Raw genomic sequence first — 18,087 nt, 5'->3', positions numbered from 1 at the left:
TTCAAAGAAGCTCATTGTTTGTTATAATTTGACCATTGTTCATTCAAAATGATGTTTTACTAATTAATATTATAGCCACAAGCACCCCACCTGTGCTTTATGCCTAAAAAGCACATAAACTTCTTAAAACTCGATTTAGACGATAATTATATCAAAAGTGACCATTTCTTTAAAAAAAAAATTGCTGTATATATTGATTCCTTCAGAAGCACCCATACCATCGTGTGATTCGCTGCCGTTAATTAGTCTCTCATTGGCATCCTTGGATCAATAAACACGTGTTTAAGTATTATACATAGGGAAGCAACCCATTCAAATAAATGCTATACATTTATTAAGCTTCCCGATACAATTTGCCAAAATGACGCAGATATATTCATTACGGTCGTTTTAAGCTGATTGATAGAAATATATATCCGATTAAGGGAATAAATCACTCAGTCAAGAAACGTATCTCGCATAATAAGTAGACATATTGATTACATGAATGTCGCTCGTCTATACGCTTTAAGTATTTACATCATTGTGATATACGAATATAGTGATATCAAAAACTTTTAATATATTTCTTAAAGACTTGCAATGATGAATTTATTGATAGATACGTGTCTGCTCATCACTGTATACTCGAATGATACTTGCATTAAAATCACATAAAAATTTTGTGTTTTGTGTATTAATTACTTAATATTCCGTAATGGAAGTGACGTGGAATCAAACAAAAACACAGAAAAAAAGTCATGTACAGTTAAAACTACTATGTATAATTAATATATATGCGGTTTCCTTATTAAATAATTACAAAGCGCATTCAATCACAACCATAGCTTGCTACCAATACAGTTAAATAAAAACGGAGTGCCTAACCCTTAAGCTGTTATTGAAAAATTCCACGAGTCGATCAATCAAAACTCACGCTAGATCAATACCCATAGAGAACGAACGTGTGTAGTTATATTCCATATTGCACTTTTATTTATAATGAAGCGTCCGTGACAACGACGCAATAACACCTGCTTGCTTTTTGGGATAAAAAAACAATGCTTATATGACAATACCCGGTAGTTCAAATGATCTCTGTTAAACAACAACGGCTAAGCAAGCATTCATGCATGCGAAATACCATTAGTTAAACAGGTCTTACAAGAAAATAAGCATCTTCTTCAGGCAATACAAATTATTGTTATACTTACACAATCTTAAAGTTCATCAATCGCCATCTTAACCATTACTTGTAAAAAACGTAATGGGAATATTAAACTACATGCTTTTAATCGTATTGTGTCATCTAAAACCCACTATAATCATCTGCGATACTCCAAGTTTCAATAGTTGTGGCTGGTATTTTATTGTGTTGGAAACAAAGTAAACACTCTTATTATACTACACAATTGTGTTTACTGCTTGTAGCCATTAATTTCCATAACTTTCGACAGGCGACTTAGTCATAGCTTCTCAATACCCTAGACAATTGATATATTTCGGCATTGCCTCACTTGTGTTTACTGCTTGTAGCCATTAATTTCCATAACTTTCGACAGGCGACTTAGTCATAGCTTCTCAATACCCTAGGCAATTGATATATTTCGGCAATGCCTCACTATGTAATTATTCTGCGTGTAATGATAATGTCAATGTAATTTATTTCGTGTTCCTGAAATTACAATACAAACCCACGTCACAAATTCGAAACTAAGTCAGATTGCAACACCTGAACGTTGTATTTCTCACCCATATAATCATCGAAACATTCTCAAAGATAAGTGTCTGGGTATTAATATTTAGCGCGTCATTTGTTGTCGTAAAATGTCAATAAAAGACTCACTTTTTATATATCCTCTGTCTGTGGTATCTTAGAATCCATCTATCCTTGTTTAACGTGTGTTATAAAGTGTTTGTATTTTATATTTCTCAACTGTTCATCTATACAGCATAATGCGTATGGTATAAGACAATGTTATTGATTTATATCATTTGTAAAATGTTTTTCTGACGACGAGTAAGAATGTCACGCTTTAATGTTCTTGTTTATTGACTTAAATGGGCTCAATACCATAATGCTATACTTTATTTATAAACATATCTGATTAAGACGTAAATTGCATAATATTTGCGTTTTTGTTACATGTATTTCTTTAAACAAAGGTTTTAAAACGAATGTACAGGAATGTGTACTAACATAAGGAGTATTGTATAAGGTATTGTATCGGATGAATAGCGACAGGAAAACCTCGCCAAGCCCCCGGTTGTCTGTGCAGATATCATTCTCATCCGATATCAATATTTATCATAAGTTGTCAACTTATAATTCAAAACACATCAAGTAAGCCAATCGCACAAGTACACAATATAATTACGCACTGTTTATAACGTAAATATTATTAGTATTATACAAAGTTGTGTGACGTTTAATTTCAACAATAAATACAACTATCGTCCAATTATGGAATAATATTTGTATGAACATCGATAGTATATCTATACTAACATATGTATGGTTATGTTTTAAGTAAAATTGCGATGACGCTTATAAATGACAACACTATATGCAATATATTACTTGTTTTACCATACATTGGTCACCATATGAACAATAGTATTCATAATAATAATAATTTGTACTTACCCGGATAAATGTTTTGCTCGGACTAAATGTATAATACTAACATTAAAGCAGTATTCTCATGTTTGAGAGTACTTGAACTATACGGAATAGTAATAGAATTGTTTGTTGGATATATATGGGCAGAACTTTTATTAGCTGGTGCAGTTCGCACAAGCTAATCATGGACGACACTTTCCGCCTAAACTAGAATTTTTGCTTATAAGCGACTTTCTTTAAACAAAAATATATATAAAAAAACCGGCAACTACACTTGATTGACAAGCATTTAATAAAACCTATCAACACAATAAACGACATAACGTTATAATAATATGAAGAGTGTTTTATGTTCAAACTATCTCACAAGAACTTTCACAAACTACATCATATTGTGATTATAATAAGCAACCTAACGAAATTATAACTGACCATATTACCGAATGCAAAAAATTAAATGTAATAGTTAGCATTGCTGACACGAAATTGCCATCACTTTACTGGATACCTAAATTACATAAAACGCCATTAAAAGTCGTTTTATTCAGAGTCTTGTACCACCAAGCAATTATCAGTGTATCTTACATCTGCATTGAGTGCCATTAGATATCATATCGCTAAATATTGTAATAAAGTTTATGAAAATAGTAATATTAACCTATTTTGGTCAATAAAAAACTCCTTAGAAATATATGATAAAATTGAAAAGAAAAAATATAAGGTATCACAAATAAATATTTTTTTTCTACACTATATACAATGCTTCCTCACACTTTAATTAAATCCAAACTTGTTTCTTTGATTGAAAAAACATTTGCTAGAGAGAAATGTGCACATCTGGCTTTAAACACTTAAACAGCTTTTTTACTAATCAGATATAAGATAATTACATCATTTGGATTTGTCTTGAATTTAGTGCAGAACTTACTTTTCTTCTGGATAACTTATTTGTTGAATTTAATGGTAAAGTATTTTAACATTATCGGCGTTCCCATGGGTACTAATTGTGTGCCACTTATAGCTGATCTTTTTTTATATTGTTATGAAAACGAATTTATGTTAGATTTATCTAAAACTAAACAACTAGATTTGATTCAATGTTTTAACCTTACTAGTAGGTACATTGATGACATACTTAATTAAGATAATCGATTCTTTAAACAATATATTCACAAAATCGATCCTAACGAACTAGTCCTAAATAGATCGTGTCAATCCAATACAGACGCTGCGTATTTAGACTTACATCTTACTATAAATAATAATATGATTAATACTAGTTTATACGACAAACGGGACGACTTTAATTTTAAATTGTGAATTTTTCTGTTACTAGATGGTAACATCCCTAAAGGTCCATCCTATGGTATTTACATTTCGCAGCTGGTACGTTATGCCAGAGCATGTTCATGTATTAAAGATTTTAAAGATCGTAATCTTATATTAACGAAGAAATTGCTAAAACAAGGTTTTTTGTATCATAACCTAAGAAGTAAATTCGCTAAATTTCACTCCAAGTATGGTGATTTAATTTCAACATATAATGGTACTTTGAAATGGCATTTAACTAATGGAATTTCCCATCCATCATTTTATGGAGATGTTTTGAAGCGTGTTCGCAAATTAAAATATGTTAAAGAAAATGTTTATAGTAAACTTTTCAATTTCATTAACTCGTTTTTAACGAAAGGATATGATGCTAACGTACTTAAACACACGTGTTTGTTGGTTTTCGATTCACTATATCTTTCTTCTCTTAAAATTTGGAATCAGTAAAGTGATATTATGGACATTTTTCACTGTTGAACATAATTGTGTCTTTGTGTCGTATGAACAAATCTGCATGAAAACTACATTTAGACTCACATCGTACATGGAACCACGGACGTCTGTCTATAACACAATTTTAATATGCGTAAATAAATAAATACAAACAATAATACGACACATAACCATAAAAACAGGACTGAATGCCAAAAAGTCAACCTCAATTTTTACAATTTCATCGATATCATATACACCGCGGGCGCCACTCTAAATCACATGGCATAATTCAGCGTGAAGTTGTTTCTTGTGGCTGGTTTTTACAAGACAATGGTTCTATTGTGCATTCGACATGTAGAATCGTTTACTCATATCTGTATACACCCCCGAAGAAGTCATACGACCAACTTTCACAGTTGTAATCTACATGCATAGGTCATAGGGTTTATAGCTTTCAATGTTCATTGTATTGTCTCTCTGATAGGCGTTTCTCGTATGATTTATTTTTTTATTTTTTTTTGCAGTCACATAAACAACCAAACAATGAAATATGAAGCTTTAACACCCATTATTGCTGCTTCTTCCTGTATTTGCGCGATGATGATCTGAATTATTAACTTTATGATGCTATATTCCTAAATATTTTTCTATAAAGAAGGAATGTAGTTGATACTTGTTCGTAGTTTCATTTCATCGTTCCTCAAAACGTTGTAGCTCTGTTGCTCTGGTCTTTTATTATTGATTAATTTGAGTAACAATTCTATGAGGTTAAATTTTATTTACACTTGAATGTATCATCAATATTGATGGGCCAAGTGTGAGTTTGAGCGCTCTAAAACCGGTTTAAACCCCCAATGCTTTGCATTGACCGTTCCAAGGCGATGACCCCCGCCGTATTAAATTATGTTTTACGTATGTTGTTTTGTATTGTGCTGTTTTGTGATGTTTTGGCAATTGGTCACTTGCCTTGCAAATAAAGGACCAACTAACTGTGTATAATGAGAATTCAATACTGCCCCAGCAGCTGGAGTTTCACTTCTTTATAATGGATGGTTCTAACGTCCTGTTATATGTTAATAAAAGTTTAGCAGTAATGCGTATAGCGATTATATCTTACATAATATATAATATGTCGATCAGTAGTATCGGCCCTCTTAATTAATACATGCGAATTGTGGAAGTGAACAAATACAACATACGCATGAGTAATATGTCAATCTACAGTTATATGTGTACCCTTGGACATAACAACGAAAACATTTAAATCGGCAAAGATTTGACAAAATTATCTCTAGACTTAGCTCATTGTAGTAATCTGTATCATGTACAATGGTTGCTAAACGATAAATATTGTTTTTTGGCAACCATATGAAATTAATCAAGATTTGACAAGAGATCGAGGGATTTCGTCATCTATGCTTAACTCTCAGCGCTTGTGGAGCCATCGCATATAGTATTGGATTTATCTAACACCAATGGTGAGAAAGCTGCCAGACGAGCGAAATTGAACTATTATTGTTAGTAAAGGACGGTTCTTTATTTGTCAGCCTTTGTTTGTTGAAAAAGCTTTTTCGGCTGTGTGTAGTAAAATGGATCTGGACTTCAATATAACACTTGGAAATAGGTCTATGGTTCCACATGAATACCACAAGGACCTACTGCACGTGGATGTTTGCATATTTCCGGATGAATACCATAAGGACCTGACGCAGAACAGTTCGGTTGTACTCCTCTTGATCGTTCTGTACATGCTCATAATAGTGCTAGCGTTGCTAGGTAACCTGCTCGTGATCTGGACGGTGTGGATCAACTCTCACATGCACACGGTGACCAACTACTACATCGTGAACCTTGCTGTCTCTGACTTGCTCGTGGCGGCCCTCGTGATTCCTCTCAAGCTGCTCGAGTACACCGTCCCCTGCCGGTGGCAAATATTCCGCAGTGACGGGCTCTGCTCCGTCGTCTACTATCTGCTTCCGGTGTTCGTGTTTGCCAGCGTCCTTACACTCGCAGCAATCTCCATAGAGAGGTCCCATATTTTATGTTATTGATGTTTGATGACAAATAAAAACACATTCATAAAAGTCATTTCTTTCGAATCGTTAATTAGAAAAATAAAATATGTAAATGTAGGTTATAAACTTTATGAATAAACCTAAAATATGTTTGTCCTGCGGTTAAAGTATCTCACACACGATCAGGTAAGTTAGATGTTGTAATAATGCTACATCTTATTGAACTATTATTGCCACAAACTTAATTACTACAATTACTTGAAATCGGTATTAAACACCTAAATATTAACCGCATGTATAAACTATTTTTTATTTAAAACTTAGGAATCAACTTTATTAGACATTTTCGGACGAAATAAACATCCCGAACCAAAATAGGAAATCTGCAAAAGTCTTTACCAATATAAGATTCATATTATTAGTTTTACTTGGCCCCATTTACATTATAAGCGAGTTTTCACAGACTAAATACAAATGCATAGTATACAGCGTTTCATGCGCTTGTTAAGACATGTTAGATAAGGCTAATGAACACCACTGCTAGTCTATACATTAATACAAGAACAAATGTCCAATCATAACATAACAATACATGCGCCATTTTATTATACAGGGTTTTCATGTCGGAATATCCCCATAAAGCTTCGTTTCAAAGCCTTGATGGGTGAGGGGTTACCGAGTTTTACGGATCGCCAAATACCCAATAAAATAAATTTTTAAATTTTTAACACCATAGTGTGGCCCTTTACTGTTACTTGACCCCTATTGAGTATTTAATAAAGTTCCAGGTTCGTTGATAGGCCGCTTTGCGTTTATTCTTCTTATAACTTCCACATTTTAAATACCCGAAGACTTCTTATAAGGCGACAATTCTTTTTAGTATTAAAGCAGTTTATTTGTTGAAAAAAATCGTTTAGTGATATATTCTATTTTCGGCTCCTTATTTAATTTAAATAGGTACTCTAACAAATTTTAAGTCCGTCCAACAAGTAAATGTCTCCCCGTTGCTCACTCCAAAGACGCCGTAAAATTGGGATGTAGCCCTGTGCGATTCTCGAAAAAACTTGCGCAATATGTAAAATTTTGTCCGGGTTTGATATAAAATGGCCACATTGACGAAAGCGTGACTATCAACACCTGATTTGAGTCAGAAAACAAACACTAAAACATTCTCTCAAATTTGTCTATTTTTGCCTCAAAATAAATATTGGCGTCAATTACTTGACCGATAGGTAACTGTATGTTTAAAGTATCTAACGTTGAAACAACTGAATATGTTAGAGGGTCTTAATTGCTTGACCGTAAAATAACTGTATGCTTGAAGCATTTTAATAGGAAACTTCCGTTTCTGTTTGGAGGTCTTAACTATTAAACCGCTAGATAACAATATTTTTAAATTATCTATAGTTGAAACATCTTTTTCCATTAATTTGTTTTACACATACGATTGGTCCCGCGGGAAAAAAGTGTTACAATAGTTTACGTGTGCATGCTTGATTGATGTTATGTGAAAACTATTTCAACGACGGTACATGTGTTTGTCTTTAAATATACGTCTTTACCGTAATTCTTAACCAGGGTCGGCCGGAAGAAAAGCGCGTATAAACACCAGTAGTAACATGGCATACGATTGTACAAAGATCAATTGTCATTATATTGCCAAAAGGTGAACTTAATTCATGTGTAATTTCCTGTTTCATTAAACGCTGTTAATTTGTCACGCCTTTTTTGGCGTCTCTCGTCAATTAAAGCTTCTGGTCATTTATTATCAACACGTTCAGCGGGCGCCTTGTGGTATTATAAATAATTCATGAAACGACGTTATGCATATGCTACGAAAAACAATGAACAACTACACAACATTGTTTAATATTATTATGAAGATGCGTACACTTGACGTGAATTGAACTCTCTACATTATATATAAAAATATATTTGTAATAACTATTAACATACATTTTTTATTACTATTTAAAAAAGAACAAGCTATTAAATCATTAAACTAGGCATACACAAGTTTGAATTTAAATACAAAACAAGCGTTGTTTATTTACTTGAGAAATTTCGTTATATTTTTCCTTTAATATTGTGTATACATATTCGTTGACTGTTAAGCTGCACAAAGTACGATATAAATAACGATAACAGCTTGGTTTCGATTTGCAAAGAAGGAAATCAGATATTGGTTATTTTCCATTAACTATGGGAGGAGACTGCTGTGTTGGATAGTTCAAACAAAAATTCTTGAAAATTGTAAATTACAACACATGTGCTCGAAACCAGTCAATCAAACAATGCGTTTAAAACTAACATTTCGTGTAGAAAGTATTGAAACAAAACATCATCATTTATTTTACAAGTAAAGTTGTTTAAATAATTACATAAAACATACATGACATTACATTTTATTTACGGTGTATGTGCTATCATGCTACATGCATTAAAGAATAAGTTAATATGATATATTTGTCATCTTTTATTGCTATCAATTAAGCTTAGGTCATTCGCAGTAGTTTAATAAATGAAACACAATGTTAGTTCTTATAATAAGAAGTTATTGCTATTTGGGGTAAATAAACGATTTAAAATGAAGCGTGGATTTTAGATGAATCGTGTGAAAATCGGTATACTATTTGGGTAGCCTTGAGAGTTATTCGACAACAAATGGTGATAGAACAATATTTTGTCTTAAATATATATAAGTTCGTGTCAATTATATTACATGACTGTGCAATGTAGACATCATTTGGGTAAACGTTGAATAATGCATGACTCCATATATTCTGCAATACATGCTGTATTATTAATGGTGTCTATTTCAGGTATAATGCAATAGTTCATCCGCTCTCTGCAATGACGGTCAACAGCAAATCGAGGACAAAGAAAATAATTGCTGTTACCTGGATACTACCATTCATCGTAGCCGGACCTTACGTTTTCAGCAAAAGTTACGCATTTACTATTCACAGTGAAATCGGCTCCATTTCAAGAGAAATCTGTAATGACCGCTTTAACGAAATCGATCTTGCAATACACGGCGACATCGCCCGGGTCGGCGAGTTTCGTAAAGGCTATTTCCTGGTCTTGTTCTGTGTAATTTACGTAGTTCCAAGCGCGATGATCCTGGTAACGTGTGTTAAGATTGCCGTCAGTCTCCTGAAGCCAATACTTCCAGAAAGCGCTGCTATTGCTCGATCAGAAGCAAACAGACGACAAGAAGAAAATAAACGGAAGGTAAGTACCTTTGTACATACATGTGCTGCTTTACATATATTTTTGAGAAACTGTAGCTTTTTTTTATTTGATGCATTTAATAACATACATATCTTGTATATGATTATTTTTTATTCACAAACCTGGATTGCAATATGTTTTTGTCTTATCCGAACGATAACCTTTGCCCGAATTTATACAACTCACAATCTGATATCACCATTTTTCATTTGATATAATATAGATATATTCTTAAAACAAACAATTTAAGTGCATATAAAAACAATTATTTAAATATATCAATATATTATATACAGATTATAATAAGTATTTCACAATTTAGTTACATAATAATAACATTTGCAGAAAAATGTAACCATGATAATCAACTGTTTTTTTTAAATACTTCTAAAGTAGGGCGTCAGGGAAAATATCTGAACAATGAATGATGTTTCTGCAAGTATATATGTATAAACGTATTGATTCCAACATGCTTACTGGCTTTTTGTGGATACGCCTACGGCCACACGTAAAACTACATCTGCATGATAGTGCTTGATTGGTCATTGCCGGCACGGATACTTCATAAATGTACCTCGGGTACTCTTAAGAATACATAAATGTACCGCTGATTCGGGAAAAAGCTGAAAAGTACAACGGATTTCTAACGCTAATTTGTCGTTGTCGGCTTTTTTCAAATTAATTAGGTCTATATTGTTGTCAAAATTCTGTAAAATAGCATATGTACTATAAAAACACCTGCTAAAAAAAGCATGTTGAAAAAGGGATTTTCAAAGAGAATTTTGTTTCGTATTCCGTAGCTTGTTTAACGACATCGGTTTGAAGTGGGAAAAAAACTTGGGTACAGTCTAGATTGGCAGGGGACATGTAAGTATTGTTTCCGTACATTTAAGCATACTACGAGTAGCCGAGGTACATTAAAGTAGTAACCGCGTCGACTATGACCAATAGAGCAATACTAGTTAGGCCAATACGTGTACATGCAAATTGGCGCCATGTGGATTAAGGGACATACTTATGGGAACATAATCTGACTTTTTGAAAGGTAATCAAAACTTTTTCAACATGCGAATTGTGAGCCATAGACAAAAAATTTCGGAAGTACATATTCATTTCATATAATCCATGTTATTACAAATACTGTCACATGTAATATACCGTCCACAGGTTGCAAAGATGGTGGTGGTGATTGCCCTGACATTCATAGCGTCCTGGACACCTTTCTACCTTGTCAACATTATCAGTCAACTGCAGCAAGACAGTTTCCTGAGAAAATCAAACTTCATCTTTACAATGCTAATAACACATGTCTGCGGCTTAATAAATAGTTGTTTGAACCCGATTATTTATACCGCCATGAGTCAAAAGTTCAGGAGGAGCTTTATTGATATATTTAAAAGAATATGGTATTGTTTTACCTGTAATGCATCGGGTAAAAGTAGACTGCGTTACGGTGTTTCACATCGATATATGTCAACGCTGCATCATACATTAACAGAAACAGACGCCCACCATATTGCATTACAAGAGCATGGGAAATGCAATGGTTCCCTTCGTAGCCCAAAGGCTGGTTCTAAGAGCAGCAGCAGTGGAACGGATCCGGAAGTGCGACATATTAAGACAGTTGATAATACACTTGTTAACAAGTATTTTTTAGAAGATGCTCGACTGGATTCACACTGTGGCGATTGCATTGATCATTCTTGCGATGACTAACATGAGTTCAAACCGCAACGGAAAGGCATTTTGAAAATTAAGGCTGATCAAGCGACTTCACGTGTATGAAAGGACTATCAATTTGTTGCGAAACCATACTATTTTAAATGAAGGGCAAAGAAGAACCATTACAACTGTTTCGATCGCATCGTGTAAAAAAATACGCCGGCATTTATCTTTTAATGATATATAACCAAGCATATATACTTCCAATCATGCATCGTGTTGGCGTATAAAATAAACTTTATGTGCTTCCGAAAATAAGCGTATATGATACATGTATTGGCACTTTGTTACAATCAGTATTCAGTATACAGATGTGTTTACACTAAATCAAATTGCCATAGAGTGTCATTATGAAACCGCACACTTTTCATCATTTCGCTTGCGTTGCTTAATTCTGTTAGATTGTGTGTGTACTGTATTAGTTAAAAGTGTGCTACCTGTTATTTCGAAGATTTGTATAAAAATAAGTTTCATTCAATTAAAAAAGTCCCCATTCGCCGAACCGCAAGCTACCTTTGAACACGGGATTAAGTCAGTGCGATAAAGACTAACGCAGAGTACTAAATAATAGTTCGTATTCGCATTAAAATGTATCGATGCGATCGCTAATAGATTTCACACCAGGAGCGAAGATGAACTCTTTAGAAATAGGCACGTTTTAATGACTTATTGAAACGATACCTGATGTTTTCGGAAAAAAAATATTTTAAACATAATTTGAAATGCATAGGGACCATGTAATGTTCAGTGATAGAATGTGGCAAATTCACTATCTTCTTTAACGGAAATGTGCTAAGTTGTATTCTATAAAACTAAGAGTAAGTTACTATTGTATTGAACGATTTTAGTATATAGAAATATGCTTCACATTTTCACACCCAATCTGACATTTTCAAAGGTTATCCAGGAATTTTCATAATGTGCATTGCCAGCCCTAAACAAACAATTACATAGTAAATATTCCTTCAATATGATCCATTTTATAAGTAGTTGTGTCACATTTAAAATACCATCCCCTGATTTCAAAAATGGTGGTGGTGATTGCCCTGACATTCATAGCGTCGTGGACTCCTTTCTACCTTGTCAGTATTATCCGTCACTTGCAGCAGGACAGTTTCATAAGAAAATCAAACTTCATTTTTACAATGCTTATAACACATTTATGTGGCTTTATAAATTGTTGTTTAAACCCAATCATTTATACAGCTATGAGTAAACAGTTCAGTAGAAGCTTGATGGATATAATGAAGAGAATATTGTTCTGTTGTATCTGTTATGAATCGGAACAAGGCAAACTACGTTACGGTGTTTCACATCGATTTACGACAACGCTGCATCACGCATTGACTGAAACAGACGCCAACCATATTGCACTACAAGAACATGGGCAATACGATGGTTCTCTTCGTCGCCCAAAGGCGGATTCAACGAGTAGCAGTAGTGGCACGGATTCGAAATTGCGACAAATAAAGACAGACAAGAATACAATGGTAAACAAGTATATTTGTAAAGACAATCGAACGGATTGGCAATGTGGCGATGATATTGATCATTCTTGCAAAGACCAACATGAGTTCAAACCGCAACGTAAAGGCATTACGAACATTGAAGCCAATTTAACACAAGCGACTTCACTTGTTTGAAAGGATTATCCATTTGTTGCGAAACCATACTATATTGAGTGATACGCCAAGAAGAACAATTACACCACTTGGAATCGCATCTCGGCATTCATGTTTTAATTGAATATAAACATGCATGGATACATGCACTCATACGATGTGCTGAAGTAAAAAATATATATTTATGTTTTTGTCAATATAAGGGGATATAATACATATAATGGCTGTTGTTTAAATAGGTATTCAGTTATACAGATGAGTTTACATTAAATCAATTCCCCATAGAGTCTCATTATTAAACCGCACACTTTTAATCATTTTGTGTGCGTTGCTTTATTCTGTTAGATTTGTTTAATTATAGTATTAAATAAATGTCTAAGATATTTTATTTCGAAAATTTGAATAAAACATATGTGTTATTCAAATTTAAAGAAAGTCCATTTCGCCCAACCGCAAGCTCCATTTGAGCACCGGGTTAAGTCAGTACGATTTAAACAAAATCAGAGTTCTTATTAATAGTTCGCGCCACAAAAGCTCATATTAAACGTAGTTTCTAAATTAACTGCATCAATATGATGCAGACATACATAGAATGAAGGAAATATCCATAAAATGTATCGATTCGATCGCTAATGTCTATCAAACCAGGAGAGCAGATGACTCTTTAGAAATAGGCACTTTTTCAAACCATTTAGTGAAATGTAACTTGATGTTGTTGACAAAAGAATATTTAATATAATGTGAACATTACCGGGAAAATATTATGTTGAACGATAGAAAATGGTTTTTTGCATGTGCGTAAAGTGTCGTCCCAGGTTAGCATGTCCAGCGGGCACAGGCCAATCAGGGACGACACTTTCCGCTTGTATGGTATTTCTCGTTTACTAAATGTCTCTTCTAAGCAAACATCCAGTTAAGGTAGAAAGTGTCGTTCCTAATAAGCCTGTGCGCACTGCACACGCTAATCTGGGTCGACACTTTACGCACATGCATAAACCACTTGTTCACAGAGCACGACCCATATATAATGCACAGCCTAGTGGCTTCTCGTGATTGTAGAACATAACATCGCTGGTCATTGAATATGATTTCTGAATTGGTCATATTCAAAGAAGAATACCCCTTTGTGGTACTATAATATAATATTGTTCAATGGGTCATTGTCGACTCACGGACCACGTAAAAGTACCCGGATTGACTCAAATATACTACAAAGTTCCAGGGCTACGGAAAATATACTATAACGTATTACATACGATTGTGTTAGCCAAATGATCCATACGTTAGTTTTCAGCTATACCAAAAGTAAATGCAGTTTTATAACAAAAAACAACAACATAATTTTACCGTTGGCACGTACATTAAGTTGGTATTTTTAAATTTCTATAAACTTAATAAATAAACCCCCTATTCTGTTATCTGATGTAAAATCCACGTGCTTTTTTCAAAATAAATATTGTCTATTTAAATTAGTTTACGTTTCAAATATAGAATCTCGTTCGCCTAAGTCATGACGCATTTTGGTACTGTAGTGCGCCAAAGTGTAGGCTGCCAAATTTGTGCTCTCATATTTTGGATTATTTTGAGAATACCAGTGACAGGAAAAATGTGATTTTTGTCAATGATATTCATTAATGTTTGACGGATGCAATATTTAATTTATCTTTAAAAAAGATATGTTTAATTAGAATATTAGTAGAAACAATTTGATCTGTGTAAATATATTGGCTATGTTTTATCAACGGATTAATATTTTTCCTGTGGTGAACACTTACTCAACGGATTAATATTTTACCTGTGGTGATCACTTTCTAAACGGATTAACATATCACAATGTGTCTGATTAGATATAATAGAGACCAATTATTGGATTTATCTGAAGTATCGAGAAATCATACAATACCAAACAAAGGAACGTTAACCATTTTAAAGCAATACAACCTTTTGAAATATAGAGGTACCCGAGGCGGTAGGGATCAAGAGTTACATGTATGGGTACAAATAGTGGAGTAAATTAAAAAACCTACAAAGTTTATCATCACAAATTCCTACTGTAACATCATTGAAAAGACACAGCACACAAAACATTTCAGATGCAAACTTAAACAACCTCTCATACCCCAAAAATGCAATACACTAAATGGTCTAAACGAAAAAATATCTTGCCTTACACATTGAACTGTCATTCTATTGTCAGAAACAAAGCTGTTTTGATTGGTCAATATCTGAGAGAAGAAAAAATCGACTTTGCCGTATGCACAGAGACCTGGTTCTCAGATGAAAAGCAACACCAAACAGATACCTCAGACTTAAATCAAAATGGTTACACAATGAGTACTGTAAATCGTTCAAATAGAACAGACGGCGGTGTGGCTTTAACTTATCGGACTGGGGTTACTGTACGAAAAGTGTCAAGTAGTAATACCCGGACATTTGAACATGGTATATGGCAACTGATTCTCAAAAACATTACAATTAATTTAATTTGCGTTTACAGACCACAATCATTAGGGACTGAACATCCATTTTTAACAAACTTCTTCGAATTCATGGAGGAAATTGTTCCCAACTATTCAAATCCTATGATTCTTGGAGATTTAAACTTGCATTTCAACAAAACTAACAGTGTTGTGACTGAATTTAAGAATTCTCTTGTAGCAATCGGTTTGGAACAACATGTTAATTTCAGCACACATACACAGAGGGAAATACACTCGACCTAGTAATCTCTGAGTCAAACAATAAAATTTCGAAATTTTAAAAACATAGACCAATCAGCATTTACTAACGACCTCAAAACGATTTCAATTACAGCAGACAAAGTAGATACTTTTGTAGAGCAATTTGAAGATGAAATCTGCAGAATTCTTGATAAACATACATAGAGAAAAACAAAATGTGTCGTGCACCAAATCCATGGTTTAATGAAAACATTCTAAGGTCGCCGTGGTGTAATGGATATGGTGTCCGCCTAGCGACCGGGAGGTCACGGGTTCGATCCCCGCTGTGGGAGCGTTCTTTCGATCTCCCATTTAGACACCAAGTACTGGTTCTAGGCCCAGGAAACGGACTCGAGAGCATTTCAAATAAGTAGGAATTACTTTCTATGCAATCGAGCTAAAATAAATAGGTTTAAACTAAAACATTCTTGAACTAAAACTCAAAACACGCAAACTGGAACGCATGTGGAGAAAATACAAACAACCAGACAAATATGAACTTTTCAAAAATGCCAGAAATAAATACACTTTCGAGTTGAATGCAGAGAAGCAACGATCGCTTTGTCAAAAAGTAATTGATTTTCACGGAGATTTTAAAAACTCTACCAGTTTGTATCAGAATTAACAGGAAAAAATACTGATAACCCTATGCCGGATGGTGAGAGCGACACCGCGATAGCTGAAAATTTTGCCGATCACTTCCTGGATAAGATTAACAAAATTCGAGATGCCCTTGCAAGTTTCGAAATATACACATCCGATCACAAGGAAGTAACATGTTTCGGAATGTTCGAGGAGCTAACCCAAGATGAAGTGAAAACGATCAACAATCATCTTCAAACAAAATCATGCGAACTATATGCATTGCCAACAAGAGTACTTAAATCATTTTAAACGAGTTACTACCGTTCGTGACAAAATTGGTTAATTTCTCTCTGAGTCAAGGAGTTTTTCCTTGAAACTTTAAACAGGCAATATTTACACCACTTCTTAAGAAAATTGGACTAGACTTGAGTTATGCCAACTATAGACCAGTGAGCAACTGATCATTTCTATTGAAAGTGATTGAAAATGCTGCTATGTTTAGACTCAATACACACGTAAATGACAACAATCTTCTTCCAAAATATCAGTCAGTCTACAGACAATTCCATTATTGTGAATCTGCTTTACTTAGACTAGTCAATGATATACTCGAAGGTATGGATAAACAAGGGATTACAGCACTTATCGCCATTGATTTGAGTGCTGCCTTTGATACAGTCGATCATGACATTCTTCTAGACGTGTTGCAAAAACAATACGGTGCATGTGGCACGGCACTAAACTGGATAGACTCGTCACTTCATCCAAAAAGCTGTCGCATAAGTGTTAATTCAGCTTTATCGGCGGCACGTTCTTTGGAGTGTAGTGTCCCCCAGGGTAGTTGTCTTGGTCCATGGCTCTACCTGACGTATGCTGGAACACTGTTTGATGTCGTTCCTTCCTCCATCACAGTCTACGGTTTTGCAGACGACCACACCGCAAACAAGCGATTCAAACCTACATCTTCTTCTGTTGAAAGAACTGCCATTCAAGAACTTGAAAGTTGTGCACTCGTTATTAACAACTGGATGAACGAGAATAAACTGAAAATGAACGCATCAAAAACAGAATTCATCATGTTCGGTAGTAGACCCCAATTACATAAATGTCAATCTCAAGAAATAGATATTGCTGGTGACACTTTTAAAGCAGAAAATGCATACGGTATTTTGGTGTATATTTAGACGAAACACTAAATTTTAAAGAACACATCAAAATTAAGTGTTGTACAGCCATGTACAACTACTTTGAAATCAAAAACATACGGAAATACTTAACAAAAGAAGCAACGGAAATACTCGTTTTGTCTTTGGTAATATCCCATCTGGATTATTGTAATCTCATCTTGTATGGAACAGCTCAATGCGAAATAAACCAAATGCAACGTATCCAAAACATGTGTGCCAAATTGGTACTCGGCCGACAGAAATATGACAGTTCAGTTGAATATTATTATATACATAGGCGTTTCATCAAATAAGCAAGTTTCAAGTTTCAAGTTTTTGGCATGACATCGATACTGACGTGTTAATCGCATTTGATACTGATACGCTAAAATAGTCAATGTGTCGAATGAATATCATTATTTGCGCCAAACAGTAAACACATCCTAACATAATTAATGTCTTTTCAACGGTACAAACACTAAATACAATTGTAAAAAACTATGAATTTGGTCGGAGTTAAAGCACCATTTATTCTTAACTTTGTATTATTATTATACCGGATTTATATAGCGCCATTTTCATGCAAGAGTGCTTTGTCACATTGACTTGTATTATATTCTGTTTTTATCATCGTTTAAATGGTTTATTAATTTAATA

At 34.1% G+C, this 18,087-nt stretch overlaps 1 protein-coding gene across 1 annotated transcript; it reads left to right on the top strand.

The window, feature by feature from the left end:
- The first annotated feature begins 5,955 nt into the window (after positions 1-5,955).
- Positions 5,956-11,331, top strand: LOC127872547 (allatostatin-A receptor-like). Its single transcript, XM_052415873.1, has 3 exons — positions 5,956-6,395; positions 9,204-9,615; positions 10,783-11,331. Exons 1-3 carry the CDS (start codon positions 5,956-5,958, stop codon positions 11,329-11,331), a joined length of 1,401 nt encoding a protein of 466 aa, XP_052271833.1.
- Positions 11,332-18,087: the final 6,756 nt, after the last annotated feature.

Source organism: Dreissena polymorpha, chromosome 3, assembly GCF_020536995.1.
Source record: "Dreissena polymorpha isolate Duluth1 chromosome 3, UMN_Dpol_1.0, whole genome shotgun sequence".
NCBI classification, from domain to species: Eukaryota; Metazoa; Mollusca; class Bivalvia; order Myida; family Dreissenidae; genus Dreissena; species Dreissena polymorpha.
The sequence above is the reverse complement of the archived record's forward strand: the minus strand, read 5'-3'. Positions and strand labels throughout refer to the sequence as shown.

What these genes read in the sequence shown, in the direction of transcription:
- LOC127872547 (XM_052415873.1), top strand. Translation starts at nt 5,956, where the DNA reads ATGGATCTGGACTTCAATATAACACTTGGAAATAGGTCTATGGTTCCA. An exon ending in GCAGCAATCTCCATAGAGAG is followed by an intron (nt 6,396 to 9,203) that starts GTCCCATATTTT and finishes TGTCTATTTCAG; the next exon opens with GTATAATGCAATAGTTCATC. An exon ending in AAGAAGAAAATAAACGGAAG is followed by an intron (nt 9,616 to 10,782) that starts GTAAGTACCTTT and finishes TACCGTCCACAG; the next exon opens with GTTGCAAAGATGGTGGTGGT.